Source organism: Salvelinus namaycush, chromosome 10 (assembly GCF_016432855.1).
Source record: "Salvelinus namaycush isolate Seneca chromosome 10, SaNama_1.0, whole genome shotgun sequence".
NCBI lineage: Eukaryota > Metazoa > Chordata > Actinopteri > Salmoniformes > Salmonidae > Salvelinus > Salvelinus namaycush.
The window spans coordinates 17,714,926-17,734,819 of record NC_052316.1 but is presented as its reverse complement, the minus strand read 5'-3'; the positions used below and the strand labels follow the sequence as shown (position 1 = coordinate 17,734,819).

At 46.8% G+C, this 19,894-nt stretch overlaps 1 protein-coding gene across 1 annotated transcript in view; it reads left to right on the top strand.

Moving 5' to 3' along the window:
* Positions 1 to 19,894, top strand: part of LOC120054786 (single-stranded DNA-binding protein 3) — an 88,332-nt gene that overhangs the window by 56,751 nt on the left and 11,687 nt on the right. Inside the window, exon 5 of the mRNA XM_039002409.1 lies at positions 16,268 to 16,357. Coding sequence (XP_038858337.1) covers positions 16,268 to 16,357 — 90 coding nt within the window. The remainder of the gene's footprint in view (positions 1 to 16,267; positions 16,358 to 19,894) is intronic.

The following is a 19,894-nucleotide window of genomic DNA, read 5'->3' as shown; positions in this document are numbered from 1 at the left end:
ACTTCTGTGCAGCATGAGTGGGGCGCTAAACAGGATGCAGTCCAGACTCCCAGTGCAAGTGGTTCCTTGTCAGTCAGGACAGGCTAGAAAGCTAGCTCAAGCAATGAGAAAGTGGAGCAGGCAAGAGAAATGAACGGTGTGCTTGCGCTATAAGGGGACACTGGCTGCGCTGATAGACAGACTTGATCCTCTCTCAATCAGTATACGACGTGAGACTCATTTGATAGAAGTACCGGAAGTAACACATTCTATTACCGAACCGTTTTTCATTATTCTAGTATCAAAAAAGTAATGAAGTTTCAGATTATCGTGCAAAACTACCTGCTCTAGTCCCCTCAGATCAGCCTTCCTCCTCATCCCTTTCACACACCCTTTTTGGAGAAGCATCTGGGATCAGATCTAAATGTACTGGATTACGGGGGAACGCATCATACACTGATCTAGTTTAGAGACACACTGGTAGGATTGCCGAACGTTTGCCTGCCGACAGTACTTAGCACCTATACGGTGTCGACAGCCAATCTCTTTCGTGTTCACACCGCAAAGACCTTGAAGTCGTCAGCCATTCAGCCATGTTAAAATACTCCAATCCAGAAAGTGACAGTAGTGTTGTTTGGCAATGCATTTCCACATGTGTTGCTTAGTTTATGGTCTAGATTCCAATGTTAGCTAGCTGCGCTAATGTTGCTATTTTGTAGAAAGCCCTTACTGATTCTAGCCAGATGGCCACAGCTAGATAACTAACTAGCAAGATGACGAAGAAACATATTAATTCACTCTACGTAATCCCATACTGCCATTGCCATCCCATAGCCAAATGTTTAGCTAACGTTAACATATTCGCTATCCAGCACAACATAGCTAGCTAAAGACATTGCAATAACACAGGCAGCTGTTTCATGGAAACTAATCCATTGTGATTTAATAATCATGTCAATACTAGAAACGGTGGTTAGCTAGCTTGTATTTAGTGTTGTGTGCATTGCGTCTGTGCACTCAGCTGGCTACCATCCCATAGCCTACATTGCATATGAAGTGTGACTGGCTCATGACATTTAACCGTGGATGTACAGAGAAAATTCCCTATTTCCCCCCCTTTTTTGTTGTCACTCCTGTTGGTTCCCCCATGTGGTGGTTTGTGCTCTCTGGTTGGCTAGAAGCCAAGTTGTTGGCCACTGACGAGCGTTGCGATTCAATAAGTAGAAACGGCAGGTTTGTCGCTATCGGGTCGGCACGCAGCAGGTACCGCTTTTGTTCTAGCTAGAGAAGGAAGGGCCTCCCACTGTGATAACGACCTATCGGCAGTGAGATTCTCAGTGTGTTTCATGCTTACTGTCTCTTCCTTTTCAAAGTAAAAGACCCAATGTTCTGGGTGATGGTTTTGCGTTACCTTGGTTATATGTGCTGTGCCTGCCAATTCTGTTTGGGCTGAAAGATCTCTCTTTCATTGATGAAGAAAAGATGGAAGCCTTGACTTCTGAAACATCACCATGGTTTTGACGTGACATGTGGCCACAAACCAAGGAATGTCTCTGGTTCTACATGAGAGCTTATAGGAAACTAACTTCTGTAGCCCTTGAATGTGGGCATTCTTGAATTAAAATCATTACGGTTGTTTCCATCAGGGCTGGGCGACATGGCCAAAATGTCATATCACAGTATTTGTCTCATTTTTGACGTTATTCAATGGTATTTGATGTTTCTGAATAATAAAAGTTCTAAATATGCTTTATGGGTAGTGCATGACCCTAGGATGGCAACAAATTAATTCTAAGTGGTTTTAATGGGCTTTCTCCATTCTGATTGCTTCATACTGATTTAACCAAACTCAAACCACAAATAATAGGACAAAACTGACAGTGAAGTAGTCGTTTGTAGAACATTGCATAGGAATCAAAATCCTATTTTGTAGCCTCTAACTCTGGTACTCGACCAATGGTTGCCATTTGAATTGTTAATTGTTTAAATCCAGAATTCACTTCCAGCATTTTAATACATTTCTTAATTTCCTGCACTAATTTGTTAGCTACACACAGTGTCACGTTTCTTTTGTCTTAGTATGCCTCTATTTCTTCCCAAAATATTTTCCTTGGCAGAATAATTATTTTCCTCTGACTGTGCATTTTTGGCTTATTTTCACTACTAGGGGTAGTTGACCAATTCCCGGCGGTCTTTATTTGGCAAGATTGCCCTCTCAAAGCTAGCAGTTCTCAGCTGTTTCCTACTGGCGATAAAAACAGTGCCATAATTTTTTCAAATCATTACTGAATTATTTTATGTAGCAAATCAAACATTAAAATACTAGAAGGTAAAGTAAAAATCCCAACTGGTCCATGAATGAATACCAGTGTATATAGCTATTTTTTTCCAATTTACTGCCCAGCCCTAGTTTTACATTTCACAGTTTGAATTTGATCTAGAAATGAACACTTTTCTTCAATTATATTATGTTGTGCTATAAATGAACACATGTTCATTAAAACATTCTAATAGGTCTAGCAAGATTAAACTGAAAGCAAATAGCGGCAATGATTCCAAATGATATAGACGGGTTGGTTGTTTAGCAACAAAACTGACACGTGTGCAACTATGGGACAAAACAGACGGGGTTAACTTAGATTGTTGACATGTAAACTATATTTCCTCTCCAAATGTTTGAAAAGATTTGCACAATGAGCACGTGTTGTCTCTCAAATATACAGTTGTTGGTGAGCTAGCTAGCAATTTGGCACATTAGCATTGACAAGAAATCAGTCAGAACACTTCAAAACAAGGCATGGTGTCAAGAACAAGATAAAACTAGCTGGAACGAGCCACCCACAATTCCCCACATGGCAGCTTCTTGTCATTATTGCTAGCTACAGTGCCTTCAGAAAGTATTCACACTGCTTTACTATTTCCACATTGTGTTGTGTTACAGCCTGAATTTAAAATTGATTACATTTAAATATTGTAACTGGCCTACACACAATACCCCATAATGTCAAAGTAGAATAATGTTTTTACAAATTAATTAAAAATGAACAGCTGAATCAATAAGTATTCAACCCCTTTGTTATGGCAAACCTAAATAGGTTCAGGAGTAAAAAATGAGCTTGACAAGTCACATAAGTTGCATGGACTCTGTGTGCAATAATAATGTTTAAGATGTTTTTTTAATTTGACATTTTATGTAACCTTTATTTAATTAGGCAAGTCAGTTGACGGCCTACCCCGGCCAAAACCTAACCCGGATGATGCTGGGCCAATTGTGCGCCACCCTATGGGACTCCCAATCACGACTGGTTGTGATAGAGCCTGGATTCGAACCAGGGTGTCTGTAAAACTTCTAGCACAGAGATGCAGTGCTACTCGGGTGCCCGAGTGACTATCTCATCTCCGGATGTGATCCAGGTTGCATCACATCCGGCCGTGATTGGAAGTCCCATAGAATTTGTTCTTATTTACAATGACGGCCTACCCCGGCCAAACCCTGACAAGCCAGCCCTATGGAACTCCCAATCACGGCCAGTTGGGATGGAGCCTGGATTCGAACCAGGGTGTCTGTAGTGACGCCTCAAGCACTGAGATGCAGGGCCTTAGACCGCTGAGCCACTTGGGAGATAGACATCCTTCCTAACTCAGTTGCCGGAGAGGAAGCAAACCGCTTAGGGATTGCACCATGAGGCCAATTGTGACTTTAAAACAGTTACAATTTAATGGCTGTGATAGGAGAAAACTGGGGATGGATCAACATTGTAGTTACTCCACAATACGAACCTAATTGACAGAGTGAAAAGAAGGAAGCCTGTACAGAATATAAATATTCCAAAACTGCAAAACATTTGGCAAAGAAATTAACTTTGTCCTGAATACAAAGCATTATGTTTAGGGCAAATCCAACACATAACTGAGCACCACTCTTTATGTTTTCAAGCATGGTGGTGGCTGCATCATGTTATGGGTATGCTTGTCATCGGCAAGGACTAGGGAGTTTTTTAGGATAAAAATAAACATAATGGAGCAAATCACAGGCAAAATCCTAGAGGAAATCCTGGTTCAGTAATTTCCAACAGACACTGGGAGACAAATTCACCTTTCAGCAGGACAATAACCTTAAGCACTTGGCCAAATATACACTGGAGTATCTTACCAAAACAACATTGAATGTTCCTGAGTTGCCTAGTTACATTTTTGACTTAAATCGAATGGAAAATCTATGGCAACTTGAAAACTTGACAGAGCTTGAAGAAGTTTTAAAAGAATAATGGGCAAATATTGGACAATTCATGTGTGCAAAGCTCTTAAAGACTTACCCAGAAAGACTCACAGCTGTAATCGCTGCTAAATGTGATTCTAACATGTATTGACTCAGGGGTGTGTTTACTTATGTAAATTAGATATTTCTGTATTTCATTTTCAATACATTTGCTAAAATTTACTAAACATGTTTTCACTTTGTCATTATGGGGTATTGTGTGTAGATGGGTGAGATTTAAAAATATATTTAATCAATTTTGAATTCAGGCTGGAACACAACAATATGTGGAATAAGTCAAGGGGTATGAATACTTTCTGAAAGCACTGTATCTGACCGTTCAGAATCATAACAAAGCACTGCTTCCTGCCCCATCGGTGCGCGCACATCATTTTCATAACGCTGTCAGCCAACCCGTCTATACAATGCTTGCTGATGTGGCTGAAATCTTTCCAGTGTTTGCGTTACCTGCAGAAAGGCTGTGATATGCAATGCACCATGTTTATGTGTAGATTGGCAGGCTGCCGCCTCGGCTCTAAGTGAACATGGCTAATAAACTCTGTATGAGGGAGGGGGGGAAGAGAGGTATAGGAGGAGAGAAGGAAGGAGTTGAGAGTGAGAGAAGAGGGAGGGGGAGGAAGTGGAGAGAGAGGCGAGGAGAGGAAGAGGGACTCAAAGAGTGAGGGAGAGCGACTGGAAGAGAGGGGGATGGTCTCATTGGCTGATCAGGATGGGCTGCCTCTCTGTGATCACTGACATATTTAGACTATTAATCGAGGAGGGGGAGCATGTCTCCATGAATATAATCACGGGGGTTGTGTTGGATCTCTGTTGGTATGTGTCCAAACACACTAGAAGGAATAAACATCTTTAGCTGTGCATGCACACGTGTTAACGTATCCATTTCCAGTAGGCGGCAATGCACAGTGTCACAGAGAGAGATTGAGTTGAGTGAGGGAATTGAAGAGAGGGCAAAAGGGCGGTTGATACCGAATCATCAAAACCAGAAGTTGAAAAAAAGGCGCAGTGACGGAGGAGAGGAGGCACAGAGAGGGGGTCGCAGCACTGCTACAGCACAGCCTGTGGGGGTGGGGAGGCCCAGGGGAGGGAGGGTGCCTGGCTGGGGGAGGGGTGCTGGTAGAGGGGGTAAAACACTGAGGAAACCGCTCAGAGAACAAACCAAACAGCAGTGAACCGTAAGCATGCTTCACTCCTGCAATGAATACTCTCCGCTAAGGAGTCTATTGGGCTTCTTAGCCAACTACTGGAGCCCCTCTCACAACAAAAGGAGGGAGCGAGAGGCTCCATCTCTCTTTCTCTCTGAGGGAGCATGATAGTGGTATTCTCTTTCTTTAAACCTTCATTTAACCTGGCAGGCCAGTTAAGAACAAATTCTTATTTACAATGACGACCTACCCCAGCCAAACACCGGCGACGTTGGGCTAATTGTGCGCTGCCCTATGGGACTCCCAATCACGTCCGGCTGTGATACAGCCTGGAATCGAACCAGGGTCTGTAGTGAAGTCTCCAACACTGAGATGCAGTGCCTTAGGCCGCTGCACCATTCAGGAGCCCTTAACTCGGGAGCCGAGCTCGGGATATATTTATTTATGGCGATGCTGGTGTGAGTTAGCCCGCTTACATGCACGCTCATGTTAAAGAAAGTGAGAAACATTACCACGGGAAACCTTACCACTGCCCCCTCCTCTCCTCTTTTCCTCTCTTCCCCCATCCCCCTTCCTCCATTACGATCATCCTGCAAGGTAAATATTTACCCGATAGTGTCCAAACAGCAGTTGGTCAGGCCCAGGAAGTGTTGGGGTGCTGGCTGTTTGACGTGTGTGTGTATGTTTGCCTGCATGTCTCTGTGTTGTGTATTCTAGTCCAGCCCCACCACCAGCCCAGTGAACTCTACTAGGTAGAGTGAGTATGCTGCGGCTGTATGTCTCTCTCAGCCTGTGGTCCGGGGGATGCTGGCCAGGGTGGGTGGACAGAGATGTGGTTTATGGCCAATCTCAGCCTCTCCTACCATACACAAATAACTCCTGCCTTTTACTCAAATAGTGCTCTGTGGTTGCTCGTGACAGAGACATTTTATAGGACAGTGTGTGTGTGCGTGTGCCTGGTGGTGCGGCACGCAGAACAGTTTGAATTCCTTCAGTTCTGTAATGGTTACACAGGCAGGCAGGTGATGTGACAGAGCGAGAGGGAGAAAGCTGTTCTGTTTCTCAGCTCTCCTCCCCTGTATTCCTGAAAATGAGTTCCCTCCATTTTTTTACCCTCCTATCTCCCTTTTTCCCATCTTATCCTTATCAGTTCCAAGCTACAGCCGTGCCAGCATTCCCTCACTCGTACACTTCGTCCCCTATGTGTCCACACTCTCCTGCAGTCGTTCTTGCTCCCTCTGTTCTGTAGCTCTCTCCGCTCTTTTTCTCTCTCTGCTTCCTTTCTCTCTCTTCTCTCCTCTATCTTTCTATCTCTCCTCCCTCGTTCATTCTCTCTTTGCCCCAGGCCCTCAAAGGTTCAGGCAGCTCCACAGACCCTCCATTGTCTTGGGAATGCGGTTGCTGCCCCCCCCTCTCTCCGGCAGGAGCTCTGGGTGCTGTGCTCCTGGGTCCTGATGGCCACAAGGTGACTGACTCTGACCTGAGAAACAGAGACCTGGAGAGGGAGGTGTGGGGGGGGTGCAGCGGGACATGTTGGCGCTGCAACCTTTGTCTTAGTGCACTGAAAAGACAGCTGCTGTTTATTAGCAGGTCCCACATTTGCCTTTTTCTCATGGCTCATGAACTCCTTGTCTCAATCCTGTTCCCTCTAGCTCTGTTGGTCCTTAAAGTATATGTTCACACACCTACTAGGTAATTTCCACCTGGGACAATAGCTTTCTAAAAGGCATGTGCATTGTGGGTGAGCACAAGAAAACGAATACCTATGCCTTTTTTGTGTTTCTTCGAAAATCGCTTTGTAAGGTTAAAGGTGGAAGACTCTGAAGTGCGTCCCTAGTATAGATGTCATAGCAACACTGACGTTAGACGGTCAACAACAGTTAGCGCCCCCACTGTCCTCACAATAGATGTTCCACACGTACTAACACATCCTCACAAGTGTACTGTTATGTATATGAGCTGAGGGTTAGTCAACAAAGGACTGGTGCCTCTGTTGGGGGGGGGGGGGTGGCAGTGGTGCTCCTGAGTGAAAGCTCGACCCCCGCCCCCTACGCCCCTCTGGATTTGGAGCGGTGGCCTGCTCCCCTGGGAATGCCCTTCCTGCCAGCCAGGCCCGTAATACTCCCCATCTGAAATAGGGTGTCTAGACTGGAACTGGATCAGACTGGACTGACTGGGACCGTTTTAAACGTCTCAGCCTTAAACACGCCCCTCAACCCCAATCTATCTCACTCCCAATTTGTTTGTGTGGCTTTGTGCAGTTGGAGAGGAGTACTGTATTAGCATTCTCAGATAGCACAGTCAACAGGCCCGAGTTGCTGAAAATGGCCACAACATGCAAGTGATACTAGCACCGCCGCCCCCGAAAGTAGCTCTCAGAAACCACACGGTTGAGAGGACTGCTCTCACCTCTTCCCCTTACCTCTCTCTGTATTCTATATTTACAAAGCTCATTTGACTATTTTACCACATTAGCAGGAATAATATATGGTAATTATTTTATTGTTGCGAGCAATAGACGTCTCGTTTAGGCTTTTAAGGTCCAACCATGTCGCCTTTGGCGTTGTGGAATGTGTGTACCTCTCTCTCTAACTTCCCTGCTCTTTCTTTCTCTTTATTTTTTCCCTCTTTCTCCCCTCTAAGCCTTCCCTCCCTCCCTCCCTCCTGCAAAAATAAAATGCAGTTGTACAGGGATAGTAAGAGAAAGAGAGAAAGGGGGCGGGGGGGGGGTTGGAGATATTGGTAACCAGGCTGCCAGAAAGTCTTTTCATTTTTAATAAGTCCCATAGGAGGTCTTGCCCATAAAATGTATTATATTATGAAAACCTTCTGGCCAAGATGGGTACTGGGATCCCGGTTTGGTGCTACGCTGGCCCTTTAAGTGTTGGAGAGAGAGGCAGTATGTCTGAGTGAGGCCTATAAAATGAGCTCTTTGATCAGGCAGCCTGCAGGTAAGGAACAGTGAATCAGAACTGCTGTGATGATCTCATTGACAGACAGGGATTATACAGTTCATTCAGGCTACACTAACTGATGTGTGTGTCTGTGTGTGTGGTATTCAATGCTGTGATGCTGTACTTGTTGGAGATGGTGTTAGTTAATTTATATTGTTTTTTGTTTGATTGTTACCGGGGTTTCGAATTGCGTCATGACTTCATTTTGACAAAGACTTTTGAAAAACCATACACGTACCATTCAAACCATACACGTACCATTCAAACCATACACGTACCATTCAAACCATACACGTACCATTCAAACCATACACGTACCATTCAAACCATATACTGCCATTGACTGAAGTCTTTCTGTCTTTCTGTCTGTATGTCCCTCAGTCAATACTCAGTGTGTTTCTAGAGTCCCTATCAGAGCAGCCCGGATCGGTGGTAACACCTGTGTGAAAGCAGCTGTAAAGGATTTAAAGGAGAGGTGGAGATCAACATCACACATTTGCTGAGCTCCTGTATACAACACACACAGTGGAGTCTCCTAGCGCCAGCCACCCTATTCCCTAATTAGTGGCATTAATAATCTTCAATTAGTCGTGTGTGTGGCTGGTGGCAGTCAGAAGACAGGAGCCTTGTCCTTGTTTAGACTGGAGCTCCATCATGGCAACTTCCTCTAGTGGCTGACACTGGCCTAATGAGGGGAGGAAGAGGAGGAGTGCTCACCGTTCTTCACGCTATGGGGTTGGGGGGGGGGGTGTGCGCTCAGGGTTTGCTGTCCTCACCCCTTAGTAATTAAAGAGCAGGGCCAGCGGGGGGACCTGTGGAAGGCGGTCAGTGGAATGAACAGCAGGGCATCCTCACCGCTGGTCATTAACATCTGACACTGCCAATAAAGGCCTCCACGGCCCGGTGTGTGTGTGTGTGTGTGTGTGCGCATGACAAGGCCAACAGCAGAATCCGGACACATGTTGCACCCCACTCACGCGTGTTTGTGTCAGTTTCACTTAGGTGTAATTTAACCCTGACACACACGCAGGCTGGGAGAGGTAGCTGCTCCTAAACGCCAACGCAACGAGACTGGAGAGAGGTGTGTTTGTTGTTTTTACACCTGTAATGTGCCACACACACATCCCCAGAGAGTCTGTCACACGTTAACCCTACCAAGAACATTCACACACACTACCATCTCATTCATTACTAACTGCCAGTTGGGCTGCTCTACCACTACCACACATAAATTAGCCAGACACTGACAGATGCACGCTGGCACATTGATGGTTATTGTATGTGTTTGTCTGCTCTCAGCACAAGTGTCAGCCAGTTATTATATCTGCATCAGTGTGTCTGTGATGGGGAGATTGCAAAGCAGCAGGAGACAAAGCAGGTGCTCCAGGGCAAGATGGGTGGCGACAGTTCCCCAGCCGAGATGCCTCCTCCTGGGCTGACCGCTCACAGGGCTGCCTGGGAGGCAGCTGGAGACTCCAGGGGCCCTGTTGTGGGATGCTGACGAGGCAGAGGTGTGGGTGTGAGGAGGGGTCTGGGGATTGGGTTGGACGAGAGGGGCGAGGGGGTTCCCTCTTCCCTCCCTGGCAGATTTGTTTACTGGTAATTAATTTACCTGATTGACACAACAGCTGCTGGAGCAGTGGGATGAAAGCAAGCGGTGTGCTGAGCCGGCCTCCTCTCTCCACTTGTCATGGAGGGCTTTCCTGTGTAGCCAAGTTTGGAGTCAGGTTCCTGAGTTCCTGCACCACGCAGCTCCCGCTCTCCCATTGATTAAAAGGCACATCTGTCAGCCAGCAGCCTCTCCAGCTAATCTTTAAGGAGTTGACTTCAGTGACAGAATGATTGGAGCAGTTGAAGCTGGGACTGAAGAGAGGAGCAGAGTGGGAGAGGTGCGAGCAGAGTGGGAGAGGTGCGAGCAGAGTGGGAGAGGTGCGAGCAGAGTGGGAGAGGTGCGAGCAGAGTGGGAGAGGTGCGAGCAGAGTGGGAGAGGTGCGAGCAGAGTGGGAGAGGTGCGAGCAGAGTGGGAGAGGTGCGAGCAGAGTGGGAGAGGTGCGAGCAGAGTGGGAGAGGTGCGAGCAGAGTGGGAGAGGTGCGAGCAGAGTGGGAGAGGTGCGAGCAGAGTGGGAGAGGTGCGAGCAGAGAGGAGGAGGGGGGGCGGTGATGACAGGCAGCAGTCGCGTGGCCACGAATTCAGTGGTTGGTCATGGAGATTGACTGAGGCTTTCCAGTCCCAGCCCATGCAGATGCACAGCCAAGCAGTCTGTCTGCCAGCTACACTCTGTTCTACTGACTGCTACTATGGTCTCACTGCTGGCCCAGTGTATGGCTGTACCCACACACACACACACACACACACACACACAGCACCTTCTATCTGAAATGATTTTATTCCAATCTGTCTGGAGCCTCTCACACCTACTCATCAACCCCAGATTTCTTCTAAATCCTCTCATCTTCCAAAAAAACTGAACTAGGACTTCTTAGTATTACCATTAATGAACTCAGCCAGTCTGCTGTTCATCTCCAGCTCTGATATTCATATTGTTCCTGTAGCAGGAAGAGAACAGATGTAGCATGGGTGAATAATGTAGGTTTAACACAGTGGCTAAATCCACTCCTGGACTGTGTTTATAGCAGTAGTGTCTGCAGGAGTCGAGCGGTCTCTCTCTCTCTCGCTCTGTGTTTGTGTTGTGGCCAGCCAGCCAGCCAGCAAGTGATCTGTGTTTCCCTGCTTGTCTCAGAGCAGATAAGACTGGATCTATTACCCCCTGGAACCCAGGTCTAGATCAATGGGGCAGATTGCAACGCTCACTCACTGTCTCATGTCCAGCTAGGCAGCAGGATGGATACTGATAATTAAACAGCGGTAGCTAATTACTTCAGAGTGCTCACAGAACAATCAATGGGTTTGGGTTGGTTGTGTGTTCTTCTTAGGAGGAGATATAAATACAGACCCACTGGAAGGAACCATCATTGACTGTATTATTTATGGATAGAGGGGAGGGAAGGGAGAGTAAGCAGGACGCAGTGCCGCTGCTGCAGAAATACAGGAGAGAGAAGGAGCGGAGACAATGGTGTGTGTAAAGGGTTAAATACTGTGGGGGTATTGTGTATCTGCGCATGTGTTTGTGTGCATGAGAGAGAGGGAGCTAGCGCTTGCAAACAGGCCAGCTATCAAAAGCCACAGGCTCCTTTAAACTCCATCTCTCTCCCTCTCTATCTCTGCTTCTCTCTCTCTCTCTCTTTCCCTCTCTCTCTCCCTCCCTCTTCCTCTCTCCCTCTCTTTCTTGCTCCCTGGCCAGGCTGATGATTGACGGCCTGAGGGTTTTAATGGGCACTAGAGAGCAAGAGCTGAGGTCGGGGTTGTCATGGCAACAAGGAGAACAGGCCTTTCGCTGCATTACCTGAGAGTGCAGTGGAGCCTCGCTGGCTGGCTGACTAGCTGGCTGTGTGCTTCAGAAACAGGCTCCCCTCCTCACCCCCCCCCCCCTCATCTCTCCTCCCCAACATGAGCAGCCCAGCCTGCCGTCCATGTCAGCTTCTACTGACCAACCGGTCGCCTGAGCTCAGCTCAGCTACCCAGCATGCCACTGATCACACTGCAGATAATGCAGATGAGGCCACCTGTAATTCTCTCTGCTCAGACAGACTTCTGTCTCTGTCTCTCCATCTGTGTACGTCTGTGTGTTTTTATCTCTGTGTGTATGTATGTAAGTTTGGACACACGTACTCATTCAAGGGTTTTACTTTATTTTTATTATTTTCTACATTGTACAATAATACTGAAGACATCAACTATGAAATAACACATATGGAATCATGTAGTAACCAAAAAAGTGTTAAACAAATCAAAATATATTTGAGATTATTCCAAGTCACCACCCTTTGCCTTGATGACAGCTTTGCACACTCTTGGAATTCTCTCAACCAGCTTAATCTGGAATGCTTTTCCAACAGTCTTGAAGGAGTTCCCACATATGTTGAGCACTTGTTGGCTTCTTTTCCTTCACTCTGTGGTCCTTCATCAGAGAAAATGACCTTACCCCTGTACCTTTTGCAGAATATCAGTCTGTCACTGATGTTTTTCCTGGAGAGAAGTGGCTTCTTTGCTGCCCTTCTTGACACCAGGCCACCCTCCAAAAGTCTTTGTCTCATTGTGCGTGCAGATGCACTCACACCTGCCTGCTGCCATTCCTGAGCAAGCTCTGTACTGGTGGTGCCCCGATCCCGCAGCTGAATCAACTTTAGACGGTCCTGGCGCTTGCTGGACTTTCTTGGGCGCCCTGAAGCCTTCTTCACAACAATTGAACCGCTCTCCTTGAAGTTCTTGATGATCCGATAAATGGTTGATTTAGGCGCAATCTTACTGGCAGCAATATCCTTGCCTGTGAAGCCCTTTTTGTGCAAAGCAATGATGATGGCACGTGTTTCCTTGCGGGCAACCATGGTTGACAGAGGAAGAAAAATTATTCCATGCACCACCCTCCTGTTGAAGCTTCCAGTCTGTTATTCGAACTCAATCAGCATGACAGAGTGATCTCCAGCCTTGTCCTCGTCAACACTCACACCTGTGTTAACAAGAGAATCACTGACATGATGTCAGCTGGTCCTTTTGTGGCAGGGCTGAAATGCGGTGGAAATGTTTTTTGGGGATTCAGTTCATTTGCATGGCAAAGAGGGACTTTGCAATTCATCTGATCACTCTTCATAACATTCTGGAGTATATGCAAATTGCCATAATACAAACTGAGGCAGCAGACTTTGTGAAAATTAATATTTGTGTCATTCTCAAAGCTTTTGGCCACAACTGTACGTACACACACACACGCGCACACACACACACACAGGTAACTGCCAGAATAAAAAGGGTTTTGTTGATGGTGGGGAAAATGCTGTCTTAGGCGCCGCTCCAGAACCTCTCATAGGTGTTCAATTGGGTTGAGATCTGTTGACTGAGACGGCCATGGAATATGGTTTACATAGTTTTCATGCTCATGGCAGCAGCTAATGGGGATCCATAATAAATACAAATAGCCATGGTAGCCAAAATAATGTAAAAATAATGGCCTACCCAGCATTTTTATACATGACCCTATGCATGATGGGATGTTAATTGCTTAATTAACTCAGGAACCACACCTGTGTGAAGGCAACTGCTTTAAATATAATCTTTTATCCCTCATATATATACTCAAGTATTTATATTATTTTGGTATATGTTTTGGTTGAACAATAACCGCTATCCAAAATGTCATGACCGTCAGAGCCCTATGTGTCATAGACCTACCTGGAGTCTGGATGAGACAGTAGTCTGCAATGACAGTTCCCGTGTGCCGCCATCATACCCATTTTTGGTTCAGTCCAGTCTGTGTCTCCATGGTTCTTCCACTGGCTCGGCCCTGACATGTTTAACATGCGGAGTGCTGCCGTGTTTGTTTCTGAGGGTTTTCTAGCCTCAACATGATGGCAGTAGTGTGTAAATGGCACACGAGGCCAATCAGCCAACATGATGGCTCCACTGTGCTGGACTAACCACTGCCATTGAGTAAATACGTGCTGACAAACTCTGTTAACCACCTCCGCTCACTCACTCCCCTCCCCTCTGCCCTCTCGCCTTTCACTCTGCTCTCCCACTCACTTCCCCCTCTCTCCTCTCTTTCCTTCTCCCACTCTTCTCTTTTTGTTGTTGTTGAAGCTGCAGAGAAAATTATAATCCACCATTTATACAGTCACTATTTTCTTTTGCCTGCTGAATAAAGCAGAAGGTATACAGCCTCTGTTCAGTGGCACCTGGTTCAACTGTATGTAATGAAAACATCTTCTTTACTACCATTATCTTGCAATCTCATCACACGCTTTTTATATACACTAAGGCGGAGAAGCTGTGTGAGTGTGTTTGTTTGTGTGTCATGGGCTGGCCCCTCTGGGTGTGTTCTGCTCTCAGTCCCTGACGGTGCCCGTGGGGCTTACGGCTTCACACCCTCACACCAGGGGTAGCAGCCATTGTGTGTGTGTGCGCGCTTGTGCATGCGCTGTGCCTTGTGGTCCCAGGGCCCGTTAGTGAGTTTCTGGGCCGATAGGGGTCAGGGATCTGGTTACAGTGGGGGAGAGGAGAGGAGGGGTGGGGGGCTCTGGGCAGCTGTGTAATCCCCTTCACTGGGTGCTGCCTGGTGAATAGACAGCCTGGGAAACACACAACAGACCCAGCCACTGCCTTACATACAGTACATACATTGGGGGAGGGGTCTCCAAACCCAAACCCCATTTAACTGCTTAGGAGAGATTTCACCAGAGCTAGCCAGACACATATACTCCATCCATGCCCTGTGTTTTTATTTCTACTCAGCATAAATGTTCACAGATTCATAGACCGACAGATGCTTGTCTTTTTTTAATATCGTCTTAATGCGGCGACGGAGAAGCAATCTGAGCCAGACATTCATGTTCCAGATAAACGTTACGCTGTAACTGCGTCGTTTTTCTCCGCCAATTCCTCCCGCTGTCTGAAAACGCCAAAACCACCCAAACAATCAATGTCTCGCTAATGTCCTTCCTCGTGTTGAAAAAACACACCAAGCAGTGGAAGCTAGGCCACGTCAGACTCTTGTGGTGAGAGTGTGTATGACGTACAGTACGAGTCAAAAGGTTGGACACCTACTCATTCAATGGTTTTTCTTTATTTTTACTATTCTACATTGTAGAATAATAGTGAAGACATCAAAACTATGAAGTAACACATATGGAATCATGTAGTAACCAAAAAAAAAAAAAAAACATTTTAGATTCTTCAAAGTAGCAACCCTTTGCCTTGATGACTGCTTTGCATGCTTGGGGATGGTGTATTGCTGCAGAATGCTGTGGCAGCCATGCTGGTTAAGTGTGCCTTGAATTCTAAATAAATCACAGACAATTTCACCAGCAAAGCACCATCACACCACCTCCATGCTTCATGGTGGGAACCACACATGCAGATATCATCCATTCTCCTACTCAGCGTCTCACAAAAAGACACGGTGGTTGGAACCGAAAATCTCAAATTTGGACTCGTCAGACCAAAGGACAGATTTCCTCCAGTCTAATGTCCATTGCTCGTGTTTCTTGGACCAAGCAAGTCTCTTATTATTATTGGTGTCCTTTAGTAGTGGTTTCTTTGCAGCAATTTGACCATGAAGACCTGATTCACTCAGTCTCCTCTGAACAGTTGATGTTGAGATGTGTCTGTTACTTGAACTCTGTGAAGAATTTATATGGGCTTCAATTTCTGAGGCTGGTAACTCTAATGAACTTATCCTCTGCAGCAGAGGTAATTCTGGGTCTTCCTTTCCTGTAGCGGTCATCATTAGAGCCAGTTTCATCATAGAGTTTGATGGTTTTTGCGACTGCACTTGAAGAAACTTTCAGTTCTTGAAATGTTCCGTATTGACTGACCTTCATGTCTTTAAGTAATGATGGACAGTTGTTTCTCTTTGCTTATTTGAGCTGTTCTTGCCATAATATGGACTTGGTCTTTTACCAAATAGGGCCATCTTCCCTGACCACCCCTACCTTGTCACAAATGCATTTCAGGTGACTATCTCATGAGCTTGTTGAGAAAATGCCAAGAGTGTGCAAAGCTTTCATCAAGGCAAAGGGTGGCTACTTTGAAGAATATGAAATATAAAATATATTTTGATTTGTTTAACACTTTTTTTGGTTACTACATGATTCCATATGTGTTATTTCATAGTTTTGATGTCTTAACTATTATTCTACAATGTAGAAAATTAAGAAAAACCCTTGAATGAGTAGGTGTGTCTTGTCTGGTACTGTATGTGTATACAGCGTTTTAATCTGTGTTTCTGAGTAGTGTGTGTGTGTGTGTGTGTGTTTCAGAGTACTAAGTGTGTGTGTGTTTCCTTTGTGTTTTACAGAGTGCAGCCGCTGCCCCCAGTCCGGTGATGGGCAACATGCCCCCCAACGATGGCATGCCTGGCGGACCCATGCCCCCGGGCTTCTTTCAAGTAAAACCTCTATTTCTCTCTCTTTGTCCATACCCTCAAACCCACAACATGCTAAACCTATCCCCCTCTCCACCTCCTTTTTTAGTCTCTTTAGCTGACCTAATCCCTGTCCAGATGTCTCGCTCTCTCTGTCTGTCTCGCTCTCTCTGTCTGTCTCGCTCTCTCTGTCTGTCTCGCTCTCTCTGTCTGTCTCGCTCTCTCTGTCTGTCTCGCTCTCTCTGTCTGTCTCGCTCTCTCTGTCTATGTCTCGCTCTCTCTGTCTATGTCTCGCTCTCTCTGTCTATGTCTCGCTCTCTCTGTCTATGTCTCGCTCTCTCTGTCTATGTCTCGCTCTCTCTGTCTCGCTCTCTCTGTCTCGCTCTCTCTGTCTCGCTCTCTCTGTCTCGCTCTCTCTGTCTATGTCTCGCTCTCGCTCTCTCTCGCTCTATGTCTCTGTCTCGCTCGCTCTCGCTCTATGTCTCTGTCTCTCTCGCACTCTCTCGCTCTCTCTCGCTCTCTCTGTCTCTGTCTCTGTCTCTGTCTCTCTCGCTCTCTCTGTCTCTCTCGCTCTCTCTAGCTCTGTCTGTCTCGCTCTCTCTCTCACTCGCTCTCTCTAGCTCTGTCTCTCTCGCTCTCTCTGTCTCTCTCGCTCTCTCTAGCTCTGTCTGTCTCGCTCTCTCTGTCTCACTCGCTCTCTCTAGCTCTGTCTGTCTCGCTCTCTCTGTCTCGCTCGCTCTGTCTCTGTCTCTATCACTCTGTCTCTGTCTCTATCACTCTGTCTTTCTCTTTCTTTCCCATATGTCCTTGTGTCCACTCCCTCCATCAGTCTGTGTGGCCAGGGAGGTTGGGATGGGAGGGAGATGTTTCTCTGGGTTGTGTTGCTCCTCTAATTCCTTCTGTCATCACTGCTCTCTGATGACTGTCTGGGAGGCTAGGGAGATCACCTGATGATGGGGGCACAAACCCTATCTGACTGTGCGTACGCACACGAACACACACACACACCATAGCTAAAAAATATCCTGAAAATAACACTTGTAAATGTCATGAAGCAAATATGGTTTCCACGTTGTCTCGGTGTGGGGGTTTTATAGGGAGGGAGGTAGAGAGGGAGGTAGAGTGTGTGCGTGCTGGGGTCGTAGGCAATGTTAATGATGTATGTGGAGTGATCAGAGCAGGGAGCTGCTATCTGATGGTGTTGCGTGAGTGACATTGCTTTCCATAAATAGTCTGCTGCGTGCATTGGAGGGAGAGAGGGACAGAGAGAGAGGGGGGGGGGGGCAGAGAGTGAGAGAGGCAGACAGACAGACAGACAGGGAGGGAGGGAGAGAGAGACAGACAGGGAGAGTGGAGGCTGAGATGGAGAGAGACAGATAAGGGGGGGGAGGAAGTCTTGCTCCAGTGTTCTCCACTGCAGCAATTCCCTCCCTGCTCAGCGGCCAGTCAGGCAAGAGAGAGAGGAGGGAAGGAGTGTGAAACGAGAGCCTGCAACACACACACACACACACACACACACACACACACACACACACACACACACACACACACACACACACACACACACACACACACACGCTGCTCCCTCCAGAGCTTCATATGTGTGCTATCAAGTTCCCCCAGCAAGTGGACACTGAGGCCGGAACAATGCTGTGGATCAGTGTGTAGTAGTATATAGTATGGAGCAACGATGACACCAGTTATTCCCTTGGCATCATTTTAAACTGGTGTACTGTAGAGGGAAACACACACAGAGAGCTCTCTAACAGACTGCTCCTCCCAGTCATGTAGTCTAATGTTGTTGTTGCCTATGCACAGTAAGATCTTGCTAATCATGTGTTACTTCTGTTTGTACTACTATATGTCTTATCCAAGCTTAGACCTCTGTAGAGGAGTTGTGGTGTTCTGAAAGCTCCCAGTGAAAATGGTAAACACTTCACTGTTATGGACAAGCGCTGTCTTCTGTCTACTAATGACCTTCCTCCTCTCCTCCCTCCATGTGCCTGCTACCTCTCTCTTTTGCTTTCTCGCTCTCGCTCTCTCTTTCTCTCTCTCACACACACACAAACTCCTGTCTCTGCCCCCTCTTTCTTCTGCTAACCTCTCCTTTTTGCAGGATTCAGCTACCTTCCTCTATTCTTTCACCATTCCTCAATCTTCCACATCCTTTCTCTCTCCTCATGTCTCCTGACCTGTCTGACTGTCTCTTTCGGTTAGGGAAGGAAGTACATGAAAAAGTATTCAAAAGTAGTGCATAAATCAGAGCGTTTCAGAAGGTGCTTGCTAGGGTGTACAGTACTGCATACAGTATGATTGTGCATGGCAGTGTGTGTGTGTGTGTGTGTGTGTGTGTGTGTGTGTGTGTGTGTGTGTGTGTGTGTGTGTGTGTGTGTACAGTAGTAGCAGGCAGTGTGTTTTCTAGCATCCGCCCCAGATGCAGAGGAGAGCGGTAATTAACATAGGTGACCCTAGCACTGCCGTGGTAGCAGCAGCCCAGAAAGCGAAGACTGGGCGGGGGGTAAAGGGGGGGGCCCCGCAGCTTCAAGACTCCCCTAATCTGTACCTTGCAGGCCAGGACTCAGTTCAGGCTCTTGCAAGAGAGGAGCGAGAGATGTGTGGAAGGAGGACCACAAAGCCTGCATGTTGGCGTCTGGCCCGGATCTGCGATTCTCCCTGGTATAGCAGGGGTCAGCCCGCTTAATAATCCTCATGCCAAAACTCCACTGCAGCAGCCCCTCTGGGAAGGGCAGGCCCAACTCACACTAGGAGAGGACAAGGAGAAACTGCCGGCACACACTAACAGCATGTTGGCCCAGTGGGGATCGAAGAAAACAATGTCAATCCATTGGTATTACAAACACTGAAGGAGTAAACGGTGGTGATAAATGGAACAGATGCTTTCTAATCTATATGTACTGTTACAGGAATGTCTCTCCATAGTCACTAACTGTCATTGAAGTTGGATCACAATTGAACGTATCGTAGTTCTGTAGCCCGGGTGTAAACTCTAAATCAAGACTAACTGAGTTTGAGGTCAGTTGAATGTGTCTGAGTCGAGGTACCGATAGGTAGACCTGTCTAGCTTAGGTATAGTAGCTACTCTCTTGTTGAGAATCAGGTGCTGAACTCTGAGTTGGACTACCCATTGTGTTTGGAGATGGCTTGGTCTCTGGTAGGTTAGACTGGATCCTAGAGGTAAAAGTTTGAAAATGCTTAGTAGAAGAAGTGATGAGTGAATGGGACCACTGGAGAAGGAATGTTGGCATTCCAGGGCCAACCCTTTCTCTCTCTCCACTACCAACCACTCTGTTGTTCACTCTATCAACGGTCTGTCTGTAGCCTAGTCTGGAAGTAGCATATCGACTGACATTCCTGACCGCTGAGGCAGGAATCATAGATACACGGCAGTGACTCACAGAAACATGCTAAACGACTGTCAGCGCACTGTTCTCCAGTCTCCTCGGGGGGAAAAACACTCGGGGCAGTCTCTCCCCACCGAGCTGACATGTTGCCATGCCATGAGCATGTAGAGCTGCTGCCTCTGCCCGCTGGAATGTAAGA